This window comes from Camelus dromedarius, chromosome 11, assembly GCF_036321535.1.
Source record: "Camelus dromedarius isolate mCamDro1 chromosome 11, mCamDro1.pat, whole genome shotgun sequence".
NCBI classification, from domain to species: Eukaryota; Metazoa; Chordata; class Mammalia; order Artiodactyla; family Camelidae; genus Camelus; species Camelus dromedarius.
Window position 1 is genome coordinate 20,728,147 of NC_087446.1, and position 26,944 is coordinate 20,755,090.

At 35.8% G+C, this 26,944-nt stretch overlaps 1 protein-coding gene across 1 annotated transcript in view; it reads right to left on the reverse strand.

Annotated features, from left to right (window-relative positions):
• The window catches only part of LIN7A (lin-7 homolog A, crumbs cell polarity complex component), a 206,346-nt gene that overhangs the window by 26,099 nt on the left and 153,303 nt on the right, over nucleotides 1-26,944 (reverse strand). The window contains exons 12-13 of the mRNA XM_031463079.2: nucleotides 12,697-12,768; nucleotides 10,240-10,449 (exon numbers count right to left, since the gene is read on the reverse strand). Coding sequence (XP_031318939.1) covers nucleotides 10,240-10,449; nucleotides 12,697-12,768 — 282 coding nt within the window. The remainder of the gene's footprint in view (nucleotides 1-10,239; nucleotides 10,450-12,696; nucleotides 12,769-26,944) is intronic.

Below are 26,944 nucleotides of genomic sequence, written 5' to 3' on the forward strand. Positions count from 1 at the left end.
CAGTCTCTAGACCGACATTTAGTAAGTTAGAGGAATGTTCCTTCTCAAGCAAGTTGGGCTTAAATTGAATTATACAGCATAGCTGTTAGGCTTCTCCACTAATGGTTAAAACAATAACTGGTAATTGGGTTTGGTGAGTTCCACAAAGTGTAAATGATGCCAGAATATGACCGAGAACAGAATTTGAAGACAAACACTGTATTCCTTTGAGATGAATCACTTATTCCTCAGCCAACAGAAGAAGGATCCTTACTCTATTTACATTTCCTGCTTTTATAAATAAAGACTTGGTTGTAATAAGAAATTTGAAGACATCCATCTGGGGGTTTAATGAAAAGGCTGTTCAGTAATAAAATACAGCAATAATGCTGTATTTTTGTGAAAAGGTAAAGTCTTACTTTTGCCTCTGCTGTATTTATCAATTCTCTTTTTTACCTTCATTAGGAAAGGTAGATAGAACAGGTGGTGTCACATCAGTTTTGCAGATGTAAGGACACAAAAAAATCCAATGACTTGTGAGTAATCAGCTAGCACATGAGTGAGATCCAGCCACCTCTGGAATTATATTTAATGAGGGACTTTTATTTTCTCTTGAAAATAAATAGAGAGCAGAGGAAACGACTTCATCTGAACTGAAAGCTTAAATCTACATGCAGGCAAAATTGTAAGAAAGGAAGGAGACTGTTAACCTGCCCTAAGGAAAAAAAAATTACATTAATAGTGAATAATTAATAGCTAATAATAATTAGCAGTTATTGGGTTTTCAAAAGAGATCTGTCACCAGTGGCAGATACTTTCACATACTCTTTCTTCAGATCAGCCATGTGAAAAGTGTCATCTCTGTCTTACAGGCGATGAAAGAGTCCCCAGATTGTAAATGATCATATTATGGCTGAACTATCCTTAAACTCCTTAGACGCTCTAAGAACTTGAAACTTAATGACTTATTTGAAATGCTGAAAATATCAACTGACAATAATGTATAAGTTTTCTAATTTCCATTAAAAGTAGCAATAAAAAGACAGAAAAAGACTTCTAAAATTGTTATCAGATGCCGGATCTTAGATAAGTGGTTTAAGGGTACAAAAAGAAAACCTCAATACACAAAAAAATAATACTACCACACTAAAACAGAGACAAAGTACAATATACTTCACTTTGTAGTGACTAGTCATAGTAGGTATCGGTAATTCTTAGCATATCACCAGACTTCAGAATTGACGGACATCAAGAATCCTATTGCACAATAAAATAAAATAAAATAAAATAATCTTTTCAGCTGCACCTTTAAGAACCTGCCCCATCTGGCTGCCAACCAGCTCCTCTTGTCCACCTCTCCATGCCCTGGTCCCTCTGCTTTTTTCAGACACTCCTACATGACAGGTCGTGGACTTTCTTGTCTGGATACCTTCACACAGGTTCTTCTGAGGATGACTGACTCTTCCTTGCCCTCAGTCTCTGCTTAAATGTCACCCTTCAGAGAGTCCAACCCTAACTGTTAAAAGTAGCCCCTCTTATTCTTTTACACAGCATCTTGTTTCCATTTCCTTTTTCCCCTTTAACACTTGTCACAGTATTTAATTATGAAGCAGTGTTATATTTTGAAGTATAAATCTGTGGGGTTTTTTTGTATTCCCCCCTGCCCCTACTTCCTTCAGTTTACACCCAGGGAGCAAAAAAAGAATATAGCTCAAAGCCTTTGACTGTAAGGCAGAAGGAGATGGTTGCATTTTTTCTCCCCATTATTCAAAGACTAGATAAGATTGGGGCCGAGGGAAGGAAGAAAAGGATGAGAAGCTTCACTGACTGTCTAGGCAGAAGTAGAGGAGAAAAGTACCCAAAGTGGGAGGGGAAAAAGGAACTTACATTGTCAGCACCAGCAGTACGGTGGACAATACTCAGTACATGCTGTCCTGAGAGTGGAAAACCATTGTGCTCATGGCCTGTGGGCATCTGATCCCTTTCCATTGCCCTGGAAATTTATGAGCCCTCTGAATTTAGAATGATGGTCCTCAAAGACATCAGGTCTTATTCCCTGGAACCTGTAAATGTTGCCTTATAAAGAAAAAGGACCTTTGCCAACGTCCTTGAGATGAGATAAGGAGATGATCCTGCATCACCTAAATGTCCTAAGTGCAATCAGAAGTGTCCCTGTAAGAGAGAAGTAGAGGGAGATGAGAGATTTGAGGGCACAATCAGGAGTGGCCGACAGACACCGGAAGCTGCAAGAAGCAAGAAGAGGATTCATTCCTAGAGCCTCTGTAGGGAGCACAGCCTTGCTGACACACTGGTTTGGGGTCATCCAAACTAATTTCTGACTTCTGGCCTCTAGCACTGTGAGAGAATAAATTTCTATTGTTTAAGGCATCAAGTAGGCAGGAATTTGTTACAGCAGTCACAAGAAACTAATACACACATGGAGTAAAAATCTCATGACTCTGACCAGCGTGGAACTGAAGTGAATCCCTGAGGGAACTTCCTTCATGCCGGGATAGGTGGTGGCAATGCCAGTTACATGTACATTTATATGTGGACAGGTATACCTCAGAGATACTGAAGGTTTGGTCCCAGACCACCACAATGAAGCAAACATCACAATACAGTGAGTCACACATATTTTTTGGTTTCCTAGTGTATATAAAAGTTATGTCTACACTACACTGTAATCTATTAAGTGTGTAATAGAATTATGTCTAAAAAAGCAATGTGTATACCTTAATTAAAAAATACTTTATTGCTAAAAAATGCTAACCATCATCTGATAATGCAGAGCTGCCAAAAACCTTCAATTAAAAAAAAAAAACCCTCAATATCTACAAAGCACAATAAAGCAAAACACAATATAACGAGGTATGCCTGTTTATTTATTATCATCCTCATTAATTTCTTACTCTTTACCAGGAAGAAAGTTCCAGGAAGGTTACAACTCCTCTTTTGCTCACCATCTTAGCCTAGCAGCTGTCACATAATAAGTGCTTTATACATAGCTGTTGAATGAATGAAAAACACAGCTAAAATAATAGCACAAAATGAGAAAAACACAAGCAACAAATGGTTAAAATAACCATGAAGAAGACTGCACCAGAAGATAACTGGGTAGTCAAATACCCATTACTAGCAATTACTAGAGATTTAGGTCAGTCTGACCCCATGCGTGGGAACATTTTCCAGCATCTAGGGACTTGTACTTTAACACTTGCTAATGTGAGTGTGTTCTGGCACTGACACAGTTTCAGCGGATTTTATCAGTACAGCCTCAGCTCAAGTTGGTGCAGTAACGTCTGAGGGCTAACGTACCGGTGCCCATTACTGTAGACTGAAATCAGAGGGCGGGAATGCAGCAGTTCTAGCCTGTGAGCTATTGTTACCTGTTCAATTGGGACAGCGCAGTATTCCCTTGTTCTGCTTTTTGACTGAGAAGACCTCAGATCATGAGCCGATTCTGAATGAAGAGGTCTAGAACATACCTGTTCGGTGTTGTAAAATACCCTGGATTATGCTGCCTTGTTTGCGCCTTGCCTAAGGTGACTGGGATAAAACAACATAATTGTGCTTCTCTTGGTGCCTCACAATGGTGAGTGGGATGTCACGTGATGTTGTTCAAAGAACAAAAAATTTTCGTCACTTAACTGAAGTTCCAGCTTGCACTCCTATTTAATTATAACCCAAACTGTCTCCCACTCAGCTACCCAGAAAGGTAGAGAATCTGGTAAGGACTCATAGGTGGAGAGAGGATTTGAGAATAGCTTTCCTTGAGGCCTCTCAGCCTAGAAGTTAGTTGACGATGCTCATACAAGGCCTGCGAGGGACCCGCAGGCTGAGGCCCTGCCCTGCCTTCCCCGCCTTTCTGCCTGCACAGCTCCACTCTGACAGCCGCGTGGACCCCGGGAGAGGCGGTGGCTAAGGGCTGTAACAGGCGGCGCGCACCACGCTCTGGCCCTGTGGTTTCTAGGCCTGACACGAGGTGGAGGGATATGTTAGGCAGGAATGGCACCATCAAACAACACTCACCCCCTCAGTACCCTGAGCCATTTGAATTCAAGTCAATGCCTCTGTTTTCAAAATGTTACTGTCTTTAGGAACGGTTCTTAACTTTTTAAAGGTCAAAGACCTTTATAAAAAACTGAAGGAAACAACAGACCCTCTCCCAACCAAAAACGCACTTATGTAAACCCATAAATGCTAAGAAACATCGGTCTTTTCTACACCATATAGGAAAATACTGATATTTTAAGGGCTAAGATACCTGTATACCCTTAAATTAGAATGAGTAAGGCCAGACTGCCCCAGTTAGGCACCGCAGCTCTTTCATTCAGTAGCTGTATAACCTTAGGCAAGTTACTCCAACTCTCTCTTCCTCAGTTTCCTCATTTGTGAAATGAGAGTGATCATAAGAGCACCTACTACAAAATATCATTATGATGGTGCCTGGAGTTAAACAAATACATACGAAGCTTTGACTATGTGTAGGGACTGTTCTAAGACTGAAGAGAAGGCCATGATCAAAAATTACTGCTGTCAATGGGGCATGCATTTCAATGTAGAGCTTAAATTTTCATAGACATCTGATAGTGTATTTCATTGTAATTTAAAAAATCTATTTATATTTTCTCTTTGTTCAGGTAACAAATAAGATGTAATACAGATTTCCCATCTGGGATGCTGTAGCTTCACAGAGCTCAAATCCAGAGAGTTCTAATTTTTGTTTCATCCTCATTCCACACCTGACAGCCTCTCTGCATAAATAATTTTGGCTGTGAGTACTCACCCTTAATTTGGCATGGGTATTTATAAAATGGGAAAAAAGCCAGATTCCAGGAAAACAATTTATTCTGTTTCATCCCTAAACTTTTACTCATTCATCTGTTATGCTTAAAAATCAATTAGCACTGTGCATACACTGTATCAACAGCTTTATTCAGGATTACCTACAGAGCTGGGTGAATTTAACCGCAATTTTCCCACCAATGATGCTCTAAAACAATGCTTGGATTTCAGAAGCTAATGAAGGTCTCTTTTCACTGTGACATATTTTTAAAGTTCTTGTGCTTGGATTTTATCTTTCTGCCCTCTGCCTTCCTGTTCCTCTCCTGTCCTCTCTCCCATCAGTACCAGAGAGCATATTTCAGGTGAATTCTTTTGGATTTTCTCCCTTTTATAAAATTATTAGGAAATAATTATTGAGTCACAGGAAGTTGCAGGGAAAGAAATGTACAGGAAGTCCTCTGCACACTTTACCCAGCTTCTCCCAATACTAATATCTTGTAAAACTATTGTATAATATTAAAACCAGGGCACTGACATGGGCACAATCTATGGAGCTTATTTGGATTTCCCTGGGATTGACTTTTTAAAGAACCAATTATTATATTTAGCAAGCACCAGTTAGGATCACAATAAAGGTTGAAATTCAGTTCATGTGTGTGTATTTGGGTGTAGGTCTGTGTGTACATTTGTATTAGAAACATCATAGGTGGACTGCTAACCCTCTTCAGCCTTCTTCAGTAACCACACTTTCCTATCAAAGGTGCGGAAGATCAAATTATCACAGGATAATTCTCAACAGATATTTTGCCTCATTTAAATCTTCATCAGTCTTTTAAATTAGCTACTGCTCCCTATATTCATTTCTCTCTGTGTGTGTGTGTGAGTGTGTGAAAGAGAGAGAGAGAGAAAGAGGAGAGAGAGAACAAACTGTGGCCCTATCCATTTCATGAGACTTTTCTGAGGAACAAATGGGAGAATCTCATGTAAATATTTTTTATAAACTATAAAATAGTAAATAAATAAAAGTATTACGTTGTAGATATCTAATCCTTCTGTTCAAGAAAAAATGTCTCATCAGTAGAGTACAGAGAGTAGGCAGAGCCTACTTTTTTGTATAAGGAGTGTGTGTGTGTGTAGGGGTATTTAAGAGCCTCAGAAAAATCCCATCTGAAAACACAGAGTCACAGAGTTAGAATGGACTGTGGGGCAAATAGGTCTCTGATTAAAACTTCAAGTGATGGGCACATACTGACTTATGATTCAGTCTTTCCCTATGTATTTAAAGGCTCTTTCTTACCATAAACTGTAATCTGCCTCCTCTGTGGCCTTTACCCACTGGTCTTGGTTCTGGCATCTGGTACCTCACAATGGAGGACAACTAAAGGCAGCCATCATTCCCCTGAGTCATTCTCTGTCCTAAACAAGGCAAGTCCTTCTTCCTATACAAGGCTGCTTGTTTCTGGACGAGCTTATTGTTCTTTGCCAGGATGGAGCCAGGATCATATCAGAGTACAGTGGGGTGTGAGCTGAACATCACACTCAAGAGCTGGACCAGTCTCTTCCTCCTTTGGTGTCTGTACACGATATTTGGATATTTGTATTAATGGCTCCTACAACCACATTAACATTTTTTGTGTGTTTTTCTTTCTTTTCCCCAACCTGCTTCATACTCCTCTTGAAATCCTCCAGGTTTTTTCCTTTCAGATTTTGATATTTAGCCATTCCTTCCTGATTTTGCACCTTGGTAGCTACTTTTCTGGGTGAATGAGCAGGACTTCATGTAGATTCTTATTGAATTAGGCTATTGTACCATTCTATGGAGTTTTTTTTTTTTAATATCCAGACTCTCTCATTAAATGTATTTACTATCCCTGCTGGCTCCACATTGGCTGCAACCTTTATAAACAGTGTTTAGTTCTGTCTCAAAATTGCTGATAAAACACTTAAAGATACAGATAAACAGATAAAAGGTGAAAAGGAGATCATTCGAAAGCTATAAATTCTAACTGTTACATTTTGACCTTGTGTTAATGTTAAATTTTAATTGAGCATTCAGCTCTTAAGTTTTTACTGACAGTTGACATTAGAAGTAGCCATGTGCAAAATGCCTCTGCATTTTCTATAAAATTGTATGAGGTGATTCAATGTCTCATTTGTAAAAATCCCACGGGAAATTTCTCCTGGAGCTCAGGGATAGAGAAAAAAACACTCTCCCAATGACAGCTGAGCTGGTATGGGCTTCCTTCTGTTTGGGTTTCTAAGATGCTAATGGAAAAAAAAAAAATCACTTGCTCAACTGCTGTATCTCTTCTTGATTTCTAGTTATTGATTTTCTCCCTTTACATCCCACTTTATTGCCTAATATACCATGTTAACAATTCTGTATTACCATATTTTACTTTTTACCAGGCATCATGACATATCCTTCCTAAAAACAGGCAGGGAATAAAAACAAACATATATAATTAAGACATCCTTTCAGGTGACTTTTCAGATGTTTAAAGGTCCATGCAATAATTTTTTTTATTTTTTAAGTAGAAGAGTAAGAAATCTTCCCCAGAGTACTTATACTGAAGTAGTTAAGGTTTGTTTCAGCCCTCCAAATCACTTCCTTCCAAAATGTGCTTTAGAATGGCATGTTCTGAAAATCTTCCATATTAATTTCCCCAAATGTTACTTTATTTTAAAGTGTGAATTTGATCATTTGCTAACATTTTTTTTTCTTTTTGGCCCTTCCATTACAGTGTAATTTTTTTTTTTTCCATTAAGTGCTGTGCCATCTCCCTGGAGTCAGTCATACTGAAAAGAGTCTTGGATTTGGCAGTCAAACCCCAGCATTCTTACCTTGGATTAACTACTTTCTGTGACTACTGGAAACCCACTGGGTCATAAAGTTTCTCATTTACAGAAGGAAAGCTACTTTTGATGAATACTTCATAACTATTAGGCACTGTTAAATGTATATGACTTACTTTTAAATACTTTAAAATAGGTAATTTACAATGGATCGTTTGACTGTACAGGTGTTAATATTTTAAACTTCAGGAGCTTAAACCAGTCTAGGTGGTCCAGCAAAAATTGTATCAGAAAGGCAACACTCTAGAGGTTGGTCATTACAAAAGCATTTGTTATACCCATTTCAATGAACAATGCTTTGTTTACTAGCAACAATATGTCAGAAATGGATTCTCACTGGCAAAATTAGCAAGTCATTAACTAGCATGACAGATGGAACTTAACTGACAAAATTAAAGGTTTTAAATCTTTAGGAAACTAAAGATTTTGGAGACATTCCCCACCTTTGCATGAACAGGTTATAAAAATCTTAAGGAGACCCAATAGCCTGCACGAAAGTATTAGTGGCCTAAGTTTGATCACTAAACCTTATTTCCAACTGTCAGTTTAGTAGAATTTCTGGTTTTCTAATGCTGAATATAAAGATAACAAAGTCCTGGCTCTGGAATGCTGTTTTATCTGCCTCAAGTAAACCTTTTTTTCAAGGTACTGACTGTCAACAGCTGAATGGACAGAGAACCAGGATGTCATCAAACTTCTGAAAGAGGGTTATGAGTCTGTTAAAACCTCTATGCTAATAATGTTTGCTAAAATATGCCTATATGTGTAGCAGAATTTGCTTTAAGACTTACTTTTAACATAACTAGCATTAGAAATATCACAGGAGGACTGCTAACCCTCTTCATCCTTCTTCAGTAACCATACTTACCTATCAAAGGTATGTAAGATCAAATTATCACAGGACAATTGTCAACAAATATTTTGCCTCATTTTAATCTTCATCAGAACACTTCAAATTAGCTACTACTCCCTGGACTCAGATTAGGAAATTCAGGTTTAGAGGATATTAAATCCATAATCATAATGATATTTAGGGCCTAATATGTCTGTTCAATACCCTCTGCAGCTTCCCAGGTAAAGTGACATGGTCATTGTAAGGAATGGATGAGTAATTATGAAATGCCAACAGCTATGTTCCTTGCAAATTTTGGGTTGATAAAAATAGGCTCTTGAGCCCCCTGACAGATAGCTTAAAGTCAACTACGTATTAAACTGATTTCATACATATTTATCATTGCTTTATATGACAATTACTATTACTATATTTTTAGGTTTTTTTCTCTTTTCATGTTTTAAAATCTATACTCTCATTTGATCTACCCAATATACTCAGAGACACTGTAAATTCATACACTGAGGCACAGGTTACTTTGTGACATAATTGCATGGCCTGCTCCAGAGCCCACTCCTATAAAATCTGACTACAAAATTATCAGTTGAAATATGCTTTGAAAAAGTCATAGTTATCTAAAGCTCATCTCAAAGCATTGTTGCACAGAAAAAAATCGATGAAATGATAGTTTTAGCATGGGAATGCTGAAGGTATATAAAATATTCATGGATTGATGATTTTGATGTACGTCAGAGATCAGCAAAGTTGAATGAATAATTTTGGGTTCTATAAAATCACCAGTCAGGCAAAAGATAAGAAAGAAACAAACAAAATGCAAGATACAAATACAGAAGGATTTACTCCATAGTTACCAACAAAAAATCATATTTCAAATGCATTTATTTTGGCTATTGCCTTCATAGTAGAAATTAATATGGCCACAAAAAGCCCAAATCTAGCTTATTTTTTTAAATCTTAAGCTAAGAAAAAAGATCCTAGATGAAAATTAAAGTAAGCTCAATATGTTCCTATTTATACTTCTGAAATTTATGCTTTTAGATGATTTATTTTTGATGTAAGTAGAAGTTATGGGCAAAACTTATTCATTTCATACGAAGCCATTTCATTAGCAACTCACTGTATGTGGAGGTAATGGCATGCAAAGAATATGAAGTTATGAAGAAATGTATGTTAAAATGTTATTTTAACTTCATGTGAAAACTGAAATATATATGATGAATAGATAATATAACCAAACTTTTTTCTGGAGAGAGGCTAATATATTTTTATTATACTATAGCTCTATATCTGGCTTAAAGAAATATCTGAGCATTAGCCTTTTCCCTGTGTGTTATTATTATAACACATATTAAAATTATCCTTCCTCTCTAATGAAAATAAAAAATATATACAGTGAGGAGTTTTAGGTTTTTTTTAATGTACATATTTGCTTATAGTCAGTTTGAATAAAAGTGACTTAAAATTACATTCTTCTAAACATTAATTCAATTAGAGTATTACATGGGGGAAATTCTACTAGTTGGGATAATATTTTGGGATGATCTTCCCACTAGGTCACACTTATCCCTGAACAGGCCAAGTGAGAGATCAAAAGTATAAGTTACTGCTTTTGTAGGCTTAATATCCATCAACGCTTAGGAAGCCATTTGGACACAAAATTAAGATTTGTTTTAGGATTTCAACACTGACTTTGGTGAGGGCAGCGGGGGAAAATAAAAGAATGTGCTTAGAGAGAAAAACCTCTGGTTATGTTATGAACATACCACTCCGTTCACTGACAGCAGCTGGTCTCCTCTCTTGAGGCCTCCATGTCTTTCAGCCACCCCTCCAGGAATGATGCGAGAGATATAAATGGGGGAATTTTGCTCCTTTCCTCCCATCACGTTAAAACCAAGGCCTTCATCCGTCTTTGGCAGTTCGACTACCCGGGGGTGGGAGTGGCCTTCACTAGCTGCAAAAGCTGCAACTGTGGCCTGAAAGAAAAGATAGTCATTTGGTAATAAAATGAGGGAAACGAAGCTAATCATACGACTTGCAGTGGGAAGATCAGGCCACTCCTCCTATTTTATAGCACTCTCCTGTGAAAGAAAGAACTCGAAAGGGGCGTGGGGGGCCTTTCCTCACTTAGATGTCCTCCATGGTTCCTTTCTTTGGTAAAGCGCAGCCCAACTATTTCTACCTTTCCAGAACTTAGCCATCAGGATAAAAATTTCCCTTCCTCATAAGGATCTTTCCATATACATATATTACATATATTACCTAACATACAGTACAGATGCCATTATCACTGTATATATATATTATAAATGTTGACCAGGAGCACATGAAGTGCTGAGATTGTGGCTCCCACTTCTCTGTATGACACACAGTCTATCCCAATGCCTGCACATTAATGTTCATACCTATTTATGCAATCCACTGAGGAGCACTTCTACGCATACATACTCACGTATACATCTATAATTTTGCTAGTACCAAACCACTGGCTTAGCAAATTTAGTACTTTTTTTTAATGGAAAATGCCTAAAAGAAAAAAGCTAAAATAATGATTCAAACAGATTATAATTATTTCACATCAATATTCCATATTATTATGAGAGGTCCTCTTATCTGTCACAGATTTTTTCTTCTACATTTTTACACTAAGATTTCAATGACTACAGCAATGTAGGCAAAATGAGCAGTCTGTAGTTTTATACCTAGGTGTACAAAATATCATTTAATATGGACACATTACTGTAAAATTGATATCTATTAATATTTTAAAAATAAGTTGAAGGAAACAACTTACCATTAGTGTTCACCCCCTCCCTCCCCACGGAAATAAGAGCATTTAGATAGTTTCTATTAAGAAAAGATTCTCTGCCTGCTCCTTATTTTCCACCTCCAGCAACCTGCCTTCACCACAGCTGATTAGATGCCTACTATAAAGCGATTTACTCAACACTGAAAATATCGATTCCCAACGACTGTACATTCTTTTCCACACACAGCATTATCGCATCAATTTAGCATTATGCTACTGTCTGCATTTAGTGAAAGGTAGTGAATGATATGGAAATAATGGCTTGTCTTTAGCTACATGCATTTGCTCATGCACCTTGTTGTCATGCATAGATTCTAATGGCTGACATGGATGCAATGCAGACAGCCCAGAAACAACCAGAAAATATTGTGCTATTGCAACATTATGCTGCTATCCTGCTGTTCTACATGAATAAGAAATGAGAATGGTAAAACACTACGTAATTCACTTTCCCCTTAATTAAACCATGTAGGGATCATTTTTCGGTGTGTGTTCCACTTCAGTATAAGCAAAGCATGATGTAATGATAATAATACCCTTTTTGGCCTGGGTTAAAAAAAAAAAAAGACAAAAAACCCCCCCAAAACTCACAAATCTAAAATGTTCAGTTACAGAATGAAAACTAAAAAAAATCAGGAGAGAAACCAAACACAAAGGGATGTAACACAAAAGAATTAAATGGAAAATTCTGATTATTTTCACCAGTTTTTATTTCTTATACATCATTAGAAAGAGAAAAGCTTTTAAAAAGCATACATATGTCTATAATAACATTTCTGTATTTGTAAAATAAGATTTGCATCAGTGATTTCAGTTTAATGCAATTATTTCCTAATGGCCTATTTTCCAGATAATTTCATGATCCTATTGCTGTAACAGTTTCATTCGTAGCGTCTCTGCAATCTCTGGATTTGAGTTTTTCAAGAGCAGATGTGGTCACAACCACAACAGGTCACAGGCTTTCCTTTTAGTTAACACCATATTCTTTTAAAAAGGTAACAACAAAAATCCTGCATCAGTGGGTGTCAGCTGAGTTCTCCTCATATCTAATCTTTAGACTTGTGCAAATAAACTTTTCTGCATTGAACAGGGAACAGGGTCTTCTGGATCAGAGGAATGTGTCAGAAAACCAAGAAACATTGCATACAGTGAAGCAGTAGATTTGCTTGTGCCAAATGAACATTTAGTGAGTTTAATGACATCATTCTCCTTTCTTAAGCTACAGAAGCAGCAGACACGTTCAGTTTTCCATTAGGATTTTTACCTGGGAAGTAGTACTGGTTCTAGACTCTGGGCTGCCACTGATGTCTAAATTCTCTTAGTGTACACACGAGAACACCTGAAACACACACGCGCACAGTCAATTACTAGGTCGCTGGGCTTGAGTACATTTTTAAAGTTACTCAAGTCTTACCTTTGCTGTGGCCCTGGCACGGAATTCGGGACAGCCATTAACAGTTATCGTTTCATGCATATATTGATACACCTAAAATGTTCACATAAAAGAAAAGAATGTGTAAGAACATTAAGAATATCGGTTTTTTCATTGCAGAACAGGACAATAAATTTTCACTGCAAGACAGACGTTCCCTATCACAAAGTGAAATAGGTCTCAATTATCCTGATGATTTGGAACAAAAATCCCGCCTAATTTTTTGTGGTGAGGAGAGAAAGGAGGGTGGGACAGAGAAGAGATAGCAATCACTTTTATTACCTATAAAAGTCTCTAATTTGGTTATCTGTTTATCAAGTAGTAAAACTATTTTGCATTTGGTTTTATAAAAACCACTGTTGGTTAAAAAAAATACCATTATTTATAGTTCTCTCTCTTAAATATGAATAAAATGATGTATATAGCTATCTCCTGAATCTAGGTAACACTTTAAAAAGTTTACTAGATTAATACTCCACAAAGCTGGGATAACAATATCTCTTCCTTGCATGTTGGAAAGTATGTGTGTTGGAATGTGGTATTGATACACATTCATGATTAGTATCTATAGAGATGTAGGAGCAAAAAGACAAAGTAAGAGATTCTTAGAATTAGTAACAGAACAACATATCAACTATGGGTTCATGTTAACATTTAGATAAAATAGAAAGAAAAGGGGTAAAATCTGGACCCACAATGATGTTACAGGAAGCACACAGGTTTCGTGGACTAATGGACCTACGTTTGAGCCTTATAATATAATACAGCTGGAAAACTATGAGGTCTCGGTTGAATAACTTCACCACTTTGCTCTTTTTTTTTCACCCATCTGAAAAATGGGTAAAGAGTATTTATTTACTATGTTTTTTTTTTAATTTGACTTTCAAAACACATCCCCTAACAGGCACTCCTTAGACAGCAAATATTATTACTAATTATGATTTTAGACACAACTATAGAAATTGTTGAAACATAATAGAAAAACATTTTTCCTCTAAACTACCAGGGACGGAATTACAATCAGTGGTAAAATAATTTTAAATAAACTGAAGTATAGAGAATGACTCTTAAAGGGCAGTTTAAAGAAGATATTTTGAAAAAATAACAAGATTAAATACGGTGTATTATACGCTCATTTTTCAAATTTAAATAAACAAGTTGTACACATCTACTGCATAAGGCACAGAGGTAAAAGTCCATTTGGTATTATGCTGGAGTATTTTTCAGGAGTGGCCCACTAGCTATTTCAGTAAAAGATGAAATAGGAAAGTTTCAGTTGAAGATTTTTTTTCCTTTCTATTAAATCTTATTTTACATGCTTAAGTCAAAAGTTATTAAAGTGAATTCAAAATTTTATTAATTCATCCATTCAACAACCATTCACTGAGTGGCTGGGGCTAATTTCACAACATTTTTTAATTGGGTAATTTCTCAAATACATTTGGGTTGAATCTCCACTAATGCTGATCCATCTTTCCCAGGTGACATATTTAGAAGGGAAGGGACAAAGCGGTCTTGGCTAGAAGGGTAGAAGGACTACTCAGAACCTACGTCCTATCCTTACACCTCCACTAAATAACTGGGGTGTTCAATTTCCATAGGAAATCTGAATAGGGAAGAGAACACGTCTCCAGGAGAGCATTCTGTGGAACTGAGATCTGTTAATACAAATTCTTCAGGTTACCAAAATAACTGCTAAAGATGTTCCCATGTTATTTCCTTGAAAGCACATCACTTTGTTTTGTAGAGATAGCCCTTCCACAAATAAACGCTACTTATTTGCCTTACAGTCCATTTATTTAAGAGAAGGATTTTCTGTAGCCTATTTCTCTTGTTAATAAACTCTCTCAACTCTGACCCCTTTGCTCCATCCTAGCTCACTATCTGTTGCTCGAAGCCCTGCCATTAGTGTCTTAATCGGGTCTCTCCACCACCAAACACTATAGACTTTTGTTATCATTAAGTACCTACCTGACCATGGTGCTACTGTGCTTGTGGCTTTCTGCTCCCCTAACAGTGAAGATTGCAAAGTCAAATACTTAGAAAAGTCAAGCTATTGAAAATAATGGAGAACCCACCCTTCTCTTTAGTCATATTTTCCTACTTCCTTTCCTCCTCCCTGACCATTCCCCAAACATATCACACCCTCTGAGTTGCCCAGGCCTTCACACATGCTTTATGTTCTGTTTGGAATGCCCTATCCCTGGGAAAACTCCTATTTATCCAAATTTAACCCAAACATTAAAGGCTTGATTCAAATATCATTGTCCCCGTTAAAAATTCTCTGCCTATCCCAAGCAGAGTAAATCTCTCCTTCCTCAGTTCCTGGCCAACTGAGTTTGTCTGAGGTGACTGTGGTCATCTTTTCCAGGGGACGTGACATTTTGTTTGCATCCAAGGATGTTTATAAGAAAAATCACTTAGCAAATAATTGGGGGGTTGTCATCAACTAATTAAAACAAAAGCTATTTTTATTAACCAAAGAGGTGAAAGACCTGTACACTGAAAAAATAGTAAGACACTGATGAAAGAAATTGGAGAAGACACAATTAAATGAGAAGATATTCCATGCTCATGGATTGGAGAAATTAATATTGTTAGAATGACCATACCCACCTAGAACAATCTACAGATTCAATGCAATCCTTATCAAAATTCCAATGGCATTTTCACAGAAATAGAACATGATCTTAAAAATTTATATGGAACCACAAAAGACCCTGAATAGACAAAACAAACCTGAAAAAGGAGAACAAAGTTGGAGGCATCACACTCCCTGTTTTCAAAGCTATAGTAATCAAAACCATATGGTACTGGCATAAAAACAGACACATAAGTCAATGGGCCAGAATAGAGAGCCCAAAGTAAATCCATACATACATGATAAATTAATTTATGACAAAGGAGGCAAGAATACACATTGGGGAAAGGAAAATCTCTTCAATATGGTGTTGAGAAAACTGGACAGCCACATGCAAAAGAATAAAACTAAACTATTACTTTAGACCAGGCATAGAAATTAATTCAAAATGGATTAAACACTTGAATGTTTGACCTGAAACCATAAAACTCCTCGAAGAAAACACAGGTGGTAAGTGTCTTGATATCTTATCTTGATATCTAAAAGTAAAGGCAACAAAAAATAAACAAATGGGATGCCATCAAACTAAAAGCTTCTGCACAGCAAAGGAAATCATCAATAATACGAAAATGCAACCTACTGACTGGGAGAAAATATTTGCAAATCACATATCTGATAAAAGGTTAATATCCAAAATATATGAAGAACTCATACAACTCAACAGCAAAACTAAAAACAAAACAATCCAATTAAAAAATTGGCAGAGGATCTGAATAGACATTTTTCCAAAGAAAACATATAGATGGCCAAAAGGCACATGCAAAGATGATCAACATCACTAATCAACAGAGAAATGCAAATCACAATTACAATGACATATCACCTCACACCTGTTAGGGTGGCTATTACCAAAAAGACAATAACAAGTGTTAGAGAGGATGTAGAAAAAAGGTAACCCTCATGCACGGCTGGTGGGACTGTAAATTAGTGCAGTCACTATGGAAAACAATACGAAGTTTCCTCAAATAATTAAAAATAGAATTACCATATGATGCAGTAATTCCATTTCTGGGTATTTATCCAAAGGAAATGAAAACACTAATTCAAAAAGATACACTCATGCCCATGTTCACTGCAGCATTATATACAATAGTCAAGATATGGAAACAACTTAAGTGGACATCAGTGAATGAATGGATAAAGATGTGGTATATACATACAACGGAATACTAGTCAGCCAAAAAAGACTAAAATATTGCCATGTGCAACAACACAGATGGACCTTGAAGGCATTATGCTCAGTAACATAAGTCAGACAGAAAGATAAATATCACATGATCTCATTTATATGTGAAATCTGAAAAAAAACAAAACAAACAAAACCAAGTTCATAGATACATAACACAGATTGATGGTTGCCAGAGAGGGGAGTTGGGGGTGGGCAAAAAGGTACAAACCTCAGTTATAAAATAAGTCATATGATATAATGGATGGCATGGTGATGGTAGTGAATAATACTATATTGTATATTTGAAAGTTGCTAAGAAAGTAGATTACAAAAGTCCTCATCATAAAGAAAAAAAAAATTGTAACTGTTCATGGTGATGGATATTAACTGGACTTACTGTGGTGATTATTTCACAATGTATACAAATATTGAATCATTATGTTGTACATCTGAAACTAACATGTCAAATATACTTCAATAAAAAGGAAATATAAAGAGGAAAACTGAAGCACAAAAACAAAACCTAATTCTGCAAGTGCATGAGATAAAGTAAATACAAATTAAGAATAATTATCCTTAATACCACAATTTGAATTGTAAATTTTATAAGCGGGCTATGCAAGAAGTATTACTGTATATAGACAATTGCACAGGCTCTGGAGATGACTTGGAAAGAAATCCTAGGTGACTTATTAATTGTATGATCTTGGTTAGTTACTTCATTTCTCTTGAGCTCAATCTTCACATTTGAAAAATGTGATTAAAGCAGTTATCTCACTTCTAGGTCTTTTATGAAGATTCAATGAGATTAAGAACAGTTTGTAGCATGTACTAAGTGTATAAAAATTACCTCCTCCTCCTACTACTAGTATTATTTACTATTTCCCGAAGTATTTGACCCTGGAATCTTTGGGGAAGACTCTCCCAGGACTAGCAGTCTGTGAACACTTTTAGAAAGAATTGATCAAAGACTGTAGTTCTCAACCAGGGGTGATTTTGTACCCCTGATCCAAGACATTTGGCAATGTCTGGAGACTTTCTGGGTTGTCACAAGTCGGAAGAGGGATGGTGCTACTGGCATGTAGAGGCCTGGGATACTGCTAAACATCCTACAATGCTCAGGGTAGCCCTCCACAATAATGAATTATCTGCCAAACTGTCAGTGCTATTGAGATTGTGGAACCCTGAACTCACAGATCAAGCCAAATGTTCACTTCTCGTGTGTAATAATTAGTGAGCTGTAAAACAACACCTGTATAGAACTGAGTGACAGGTCTTGTAAATGCTCAATGAATAATTTTTGGTGTCAGTTATCATGATTCTGGTGTGTATTTAATGAGGGCTTACTATATAGGCCAAGCGTAATGCTAATAAGCACTTTATATTTATGAGTTCACTCAATTCTCACAACTTTGATTCAGGCATTCTTATACACAAGAAAACAGCCATGGAGATGGTAACATGCTCATAATTGCACAGCTAGTTAGTGGCCAGTTTGGTACAGAGATTCATATCTAATTGCCTCCAAAATCTTTCCTCTTTTAACCGCATCAGGTTTTCTTATATTGAGACAACATCAGATGACGACTATTTTGGCAGGATGTGTTGAAACAGATGTGCCGATGGGCAGATGTCACAAGTATTTATATTTAGAATAAAGGTTTCTGGGTTTTACATGGTGTTTACCATTATACAAGCGGTGGCTACAAATGTACAATTCTGAAACCAACAAATGCGTCGCTCCAAGTGAAAGTAAAATAGCATTTGAATCCTCTTTTATGACTATAACATACTAAGATTAAGTGAAGTAAGACCACTATTATTGCCAGTCTTTTTTCCTATAAAGTACAATAGATTCTGATTAGTTGGTTTTCAAAAGTGGGCTAAAAAGCTCATGGTCTCGTATAGGGTCAACTCAAAGCTTGGAGATATCGATTCTATTTCCATTAGCTGTGCCATTGTATGAACATTTCTTACCCCTTTACTTCCTAAGGGACAAAACCTACCCCTGCCTATCTAACTTTTCAAGGACAATTGTAAAAGTATAAAATTTTGAAGAAGGTTGTTATGGGAAAGCTGAAGTATTTTACCAGATACTCTAGATACCCTGAGAAATTTCCTAAAGGGAAAAAGAAAATGATTGTACAAGTTTCTGCAAGGGACAATGCCTGGGGTTTATAGTCTTCTGAACCTTTTGGGTCCCCAAATGTCGGGCAAACTTCAGCTACAGCATTTCTAAACACATTCTATTGGGTACAATGGGTTTAATTCCTAGTGAAAGTCAAATAATTTATAAAAATTTTTGTACAGAGTTTTAGCTTACATTTTATCATCAGTAATTTTCTAACCTTGAATAAATCCCACAAACCCAATAGCATTATGAATATTTAGAACTTGAATATTCCAAGCTATGGAAAATTTACAAATATAGATCATTTCAATAAAGGCAATGGAAATGTAGTGAGTTGGCTCAAAAAGACTAAGTCACTCATTCATTCAGCTAATATTAATTTTGAAGCTATTTAGTCAGTATGTTAGGCACCTGGGCCAAAATATGGGGGGGAAATGGTTGTTCTAAAACTTTGATTTACATTAATGTTCACTATAGAAAGGCTATTTTAAAATATTTTGAATAAATAATTTAAATTTTACTTTTCTTTATATTAAGAGCAGATAGACTACTTTTTCTGAATGGAAATTTTGTCACTCAGAAAATAACAAGTGCAAAAGTACTAAAAGCTTCTCTTGCTTACAAAGTTTACAACAGATAGAGTTCAGACAAACAGCTAAAATCCTAGGGCAAGAGGATATTTGCCCTGGGCTTTCATTTATCACAGACTATAGATAATATCACAATATAAACTTACCTTGAACCATTCTTCTTGTTCTTGAAAACCATGATTGCTACAGAGAGGCAGGAAAAAGATGACAAATCTGTATCATGAATTTCCTGTCCTTAGTCCCTTTTCTCTGTGACTTTAAAGGACCTACTCTCTATACATTCTATTTCTCAAATATGTAAAACCCTATCTTCAAAAGTCAGCCAAAGAAGATTAAGTATTGGCTTCATGAGCCATAACTCATTATTCTTATACTTTTACTGTAACAGCTGTTATATTTCTATTACTACTACTATATGCATGCTTAAGATTTGGATAGAATGATGCCTTTAGAATTTGGTTGCTTGGCCAGTGGTGTGGAAACAACTGAGTTCAAAGCTAGATTCTGACTGTTCTGTCTTCTGCTTTTGCACATAGTTTTACTTACTTTTGTATTTTGATGTTATTTTTAAACTGCTGTGTTAGGCAGACACTGGGTAGGCTCACCTTAACCAACCCCCATTTTCAGCTCCTTCCTCCCAGCAATGCCTGGCCACCTGACCCAGTTCTGTCCAGTGAGAATTCAACAAGAAGTGGATGAGAGGCTTCTGGGAAAGTGTTGCTGTCTTGCTACAAGTCCTGTCCTTTTCCCTCCTCTATTTCCTGTTCTGAGTGTGGATATTATCAACTGTAGCAGCAACCTTTCACTGCAAGAGAAAGGCCAAGGGAACACATAGACATCAGCTCTGATCACATGGAGCTCCTGAATCCCCGAAAGCAGCTGCCTATCTCTCAACTTACTGTAATGAAGAAAAATAGTCTTATTTGTTTAAGCCACTGAAGTTGGATTTTCTGCTACTTACAGCCAAAATAATACCTCATTGCCATATTATTCAAGCAAATGTTATACAGAAGTATACTATCTCTAGAGTTTGTTTCCTTCTAGCCTCTTCCGATTCCAAAAATTATATTATAATTTGTTCATTAGAAATCAGAGTAAATTTGTTAATATGAAGGTATAGAAACTAAGAGAGGATAGACTAAAGTCGTTATTTGTTTTTTTTTTAAAGAGAGATACAGAACCTAACTCTTAGTTAGGGCACTACTAGGAACATGAAAAGACAAGCTGACTGAGAGAAAATGTTTGCAAACCATATAGCTGATAATTGCCCCATATCCATAATATATAAAGTGCCCTCAAAAGTCAATAACAAGATAAATTAATTAAATTCAAATTAAAAATTAAAAATTAGATGAAGTATTTGACCAGGCATATAATCAGGGAAGATATATGGGTAACAAATATGAAAAGATAATCAACATCGTAAGTCACTAAGAAATTCAAATTAAAAACCATAAGAACATGTATACATTTATTAGAATGTCTAGATTTTTTTAACATACTGACAATAGCTAGTATGATCAAGAATGTTGAACAACTAGAACTCATATATATTGCTGGTGGGAATGGAAAATGGCATATCTACTTGAGAAAAAATAATAGTTTTCTACAAATATAAACCTACACTGAGTCACTTATCTATATTTAGCTATGTCTCCAAAATAAATAAAAATGTATATTCATATAAAAAGGGGATGCAAACACACTTTATTCATAATTGCCACAAACTGGAAACAATTCAATAGCCCTCAGCTGTGAATGAATACTCAAATGGAAGCACATCCAAACCATGGAATACTACTAGGCAATAAAAAGGAACAAACTACTCACACATGCAACAATGTAGACGAACCTGAAATGCATGTTGCTAAGTGAAAAAAAGCCAGACTCTGTGATGATTTCATTTATGTGAAACCCAGGATAAGGCAAAATTATAAGGACATAAAACAGATCAAAGGTTGCCAGAAGCTGGGGGTGGGGATGAATTGACTACCAGGCATAAGAAAATCTGAAGGAGTGTTGGAACTGTTCTATACATCTTTATTATAGTTATGGTTAACATGTTTGTGTGGGATTATTAAAACTCTTAAAACTGTACATTGAGAAGGGAAAATATTGCTCCATAGTAATTACATTTCAATAAACCTGACTTTTAAAACAGCAGAGGGTATTCTGGGTATTTTTTAAGAGATAAAAATATTTGGAAACTAAAACGTGATTTTGGAAACTAAAGACTTTGAAACATAAAGACCTACATATATTTAAGAAAAGTATTTAAAATAATAAAAAGATGACATTAGCCCCCATTCCTCAAAGTTTATATATGTGGAAAGCAAGATATGTATTTTAATGGATGGTAACATCTTTCAAACATAAGATGCTCCAGTTTCTCATTATGGATAGGCTAGCCTCTAAAATGTCAATAGAATTATACTCAGGTTAAATAAACTCCTCTATATCAGTGACTGGAAAAAAGAAATCTTTCAATAACATTGTGAAAAAGAAAACGACTTTAGACCAAGTTACCTCGAGAGGAAAAAAAGTAGAAAGACATATGATCAGAATTATTAGAGCAAATGAATGAGAAACAAAGTCCAAATGGGAAAATTGCACAGTCCAAATCCTACCACATTATAATGTTCTTAAAGCTTGTTAAATGTATGGTTTTCATTAAAAAGCAAGCAAGAATGTACTTTTTTTCAAAAAGAAAAAAATGTAAATATTAAGATTGATATTTAACTATAGCTACCTATAATTTTTAAATGAATTTATGCATTTTTCAAATTTGGAAACTCAGATAAGAGGTGAATAAAGAAAAGCTATTTGCTGTGGAATCTGACTTTACAATATTTAAATATTTTTATAACATTAAAAGTGACAGTTGAGCCCCTTCATATCCTTTTATAATTATAGGCCACCTGGGAAGCTGGACCACATTCACAATATTAAGCCATAATGTATTTATTGTAATGTAATAAAAACTAGGCAGTTTGTCTGAAACAACATTTCAACCAAGGGAGGTATCTAAAATAAATTTGTGGTTCTAAATTTAGTTGCATTTAGTGGAGTCCATGCGTGCAAAAATCAAGAGCCCTGATGTGAATGTGCATACTGTACTTGATATGACAAGAATAAAACAGAAATAGAGCTTACGTCACCAAATACATGGTCTACTTATTTTAGGAGGGTTTGTAGAAATAATTCCAGAGCAATTGAAAATTGGCTCATCTATTACAGAAGAGATAGTCCCAAAATATCTAATTTTTACCTTGAATTTCTTCTTCCATTTTGGAAAAATGGCACCCATAAATACATTTTATGCATTTAAAGGCATAGCTATCCATGTATCTATATAGTTTCCATATGCTTTTCTAACTGTGGAGACATTTTGTTTAAAATTGCAACATTACAATTCCTATTAAAAAACAAAATTTAGGGTATGAAATTTAATGTCTAGAACCAACCATCTTTTGAAAAAAAGAAAAGAAAAGAAAAGAAAATGGCATACACTGGCTACAAGTCATGTCTGCTACAGTAAGATCATTAAGGGTCAAATCAATCCTGTGAAAATCCAAGAATAAAATGTCTTGAGTAATGCTTTTTTTTTTTTTTTCACATCTCTCTATGGCCATCAGCTTTGATGAAAACATGCCACCCACTGGACAAGAAAAATATTGACAGAGAAAAGACCATCCCTATCAGTTTGAAATGATTTAGAAAGGAGGGTTCAGTCATTAAAGAAGACATTTGATGGTATCACTGATGGAATCAATATGGTGACTGACATTCCTTTCAGAAATGGACCATGGACTTGAACAGGAAGCATTCCTCCATGGTTTCAGTGACAACTGTGACAATATAACTACTGTCTTCAAGAAATAAAATCGGCCTCAACCTCAACTGTCTCCTAACAAGATGCATCTGACAACCAGGCCATCGGTAAGATGACATTACTTAGTCAAAAACAAAAACAAGAAAGCACTGAATTTGAAGATTGAAAACAAATGTGGCATCTTGGGACTAAACACTTCTTGCCCTCCCTTTCTCATGTTAGCCTCTGCACACCTGCTTACGTATGGTCTCAACATCCCCAGGGAAGGAAGCCCCATCTGCTCACGTGATTGGTCAGCACCCAGGAACTATACGGGCCTCAGTTTTACAAGGATTACTAATAGCGTCTCTAAAAGTTTAGTAGCCATGAGACATGTCTTCTTCTCTTTCTGCACCCATGTCAAAAAAACTCAGGCAGGGGCTGCCTGCTTGTAGAAGATGTAGCTGATCCTCTTGTTTTCTCTTCTACCTTTTTAAACCAAACCTGATGTCTCAGATTCAGACTGGAGGAAAATCAGGGTTCACTTACGACATCTGGGCCAAACTTCACTCTCCAATCCATATTTCACCAGAAGAGCTGTGCTAGAGAGGATCTGGGTGTTTTCCACGCTAATAACAAAGTGACTATTAGTTTCCTATTTGGCTATGAGCCTTTCACCTTGCTTCCTTGGTGGGTAACTCCCTGACAAGAAGGATGGGAGTTAAGAAGATCTGAGTACTCCAGGACTCAGAGTACTGGAGAAAGAAGATCTGAGTACTCCAGGACCACTAACTATGATACCACCTTAACAGCACTAAAACCCTAAGTCTACCTCTCACAGCCCATACATGTATTTCCAAGCTCAACTCCGTGACTCACACCTACTGTTGCAATGTGATGCATGCCATTTATGACTTGCTGTAAAGGACATTAAGCAGTTAAAAAAAAAAAAAGCTGAATTGAAATGGTGAATTTGTGACCTAACTCGTGTCTTAAAGTGAATTTATGAAAATGGTACTACTAGAATGAAAAAAAAAAAATACAGTCTCCAATTGCAAGTGAACACCAGTGCTTGGATATGAGGAATATTTTGGACAAATTGATACCTTTAAATATCTACTCATCTGTCTAGCCAAGTTACAAAGGAACGGGGACATTTTTTAAAATGTTGTTCCTGAGCTAATGAGAAGGGCACATTAAGAAAGTTCTCCAGAACTACTTCCCAAATGATGTGGGAGGGATGAGAGGCCCCTCAAGGAGAGTATTCTGGGATCACTTGCCAATGAGGATTAAATGCCCCTTCATGCCTGACAATAAAGGGCACAGCCTTTTTTTTTTTTTTTCCAGTTCTGTAGAAACTCAGCAGGGAAGCATCAGGACTATTGATATGTTACATACCACAGTCTTCAAAATCTCCATCAATTATGAAGTTTCCAAACTTCCATCATTTGTTATATCACCTGTTTTAAGTGAATTAAAATGAGTCTGCCATATACTTAATTTTCCAAAGGAAAAAGAAAATACTTTGTTCAGTTTTACAGTTTCACCACTAATTATAATTATTCTGTTATATAAAAGCAGAACTATCATTTGTGAAACTATAAAACTGAAGGATGACTATAATTTTTAAAACTGTGCCGTTAACCATTAATTTCTCTTATTTTTATAATTGGCTTATATTTCCTAGTGGGTTCTTAACACATATAGCTTTCATAAGGTAGTACAAATTAAATACTTTGTACAAATTGTTTAATGACTGCAAGGGAAAAGATGAGATCACAAATAAGAGAGCATTTCCACAGGGTCCCCATGGCAGGTGGCCAAGCCACCAGGGAGAAATCTCTTTCCTACGGTTGTCTAAAAAAGAATTCCCTTAAGGCAGCTGTTCCTGTTCTGTCCTTGTTACACAGCCAGAGTCCCCTGTAACAGCAAACGCCTGAGCAGAATTTTGGGAAGATGTCATTTCCAATTAGTATAGCACCATTCAAAAGAGCTGGATTATCTCTATTTGCTTATTTGGGGTAAAATTCAAACAAGGTTTGGGGATCAAAATCTGTCTCTTTTTCTGACTGGATTAAGATAATATGAAATCTCATGAAGGAACTCAAAATTCCAGGATATTGGCTTATTAGCAGGGTTGAAATTTACCAGTGTACTTAAAAATTTGCAAGCATCGTAAAATCAATTTCTCCTTCTTAAAAAGGTATTTATCAGGAAAATAAACTAACCATTTTGGATCAGTTGGTATATATTGTCAATGTCATATGAATCATATCAGCTAGTTAAATGAACACTAAAGAAAAGATTTAACTCAGTTAATAAGAACAAACCTAATTATCCAGTTGACTGAATTAAAATTATGGCTAATAATAAAGTTGCCAGAAGTGGCAGTAAAAATACAAGAGGCTCCGTTAGATTGGCATCTCAGATAAACACTGAATCAGTTTCTAGTTTAAGTATGTCCCATGCAATATTTGGGACACAATCAATGGGTTATAGTTGAAAAGGAGACTAATAGTAATAAACCATATTGTTCAATATAGTTCAATATTGTTTGGCAGGCAAGAGATGTTGGATATAATTTTGAATGGAATCGTAAATATGATTAAGGAGTAAATGGAACAGAATGTGGTGGTGGTGGCCTCTGAGTGAGAAAAGATGGAAAGAAGGTTAGTCTTGTGGTGTAGGCAGGGATGCAGAATAATGAATTTGACTTTGGACAACGTTTGAGTCACTGTGTGATCTCCAAGAGATGTTCAGTAGACAGCTAGACATGTAGGTCTGAAGATCAGAGAAGAATATAGCTTGTAAGATATGATTTGTGAGTTATCTATTTAGTTGGCAAATGAAGTCATTTGTTTATATGTTACCCTCTGGGAGAAATTTAGAGAGAGAAGATATAAGGATCTTGAGGGGTTCCAACATATATTTATGTAATTTATAGGCTGAGCCTTAGTTTTATATTTAACCTGTAGAGCTAAGGCATCTTTTTTTTTTTAAATTTAAATAACTCGTATGTACTCCTTTTCAAATAAAATATATTCAGGAGAAAGGGAACACAAAGAATTAAATTTTTCAAAAGTGAATTGACAAAACAAGTAATTGATATACACTATAGAACATTTGTACAATAGAGAACTGTACAAGCAAGAAATTAAAATCATCTGTAATTCCATACCAGGATATGACCACTGTTAACATTTTGGGAGATTTATTTCTAGTCTGTTTTATTTATTGATTTTTAAGAAATAAATATCAATTCAGTCAAAACATACCTTTTATAATCCGAACTTTCACTTAAAATATTGGGACAATTCTCCCCATGTATTAAACACTTTTCTACATTATTTTAATGGTGCCAGCACATTTAATCTTACAAATGTGCCAAGAGTATTTATGAAAAGATTGAAAAATGAAAGGTGCTCTAAGTATTGATCTTATCACCTGTCCATGTGAAAGACTGTATACATCAGTTACCCTTTTCATTGTCACTTTTATGATTCACACTTGACTATTTTTAACTCTTCTCCCTTATGTTCAGGTAGACTAGTTACTGGTAACTAGAAGTCTGTTAAAAAAAAAAATGGAAGAAATGGGATAGGGTTGATATAAAAGAGAAACAGACTACTTATAATTATTTCCTGATCAATTTCAGGATGTTCACTGCCAAATTCCCATTAGACTCATTCTGATTTTCTTTAACTCTTGAGCATTAAAGTATATACCATAAAACTTAACTCAGTATTTTACCAATTAGGTCAGAGCCAGATCATTAAAATACAAAAAGACTGTATATATAAGCATTATCCATCAGAATCCTGGTGGCACAGACATGTTAAAGAGTGGGTCCTGATTTCCTAAGAAAATGTGGTTTAAAAAATCCTATTGG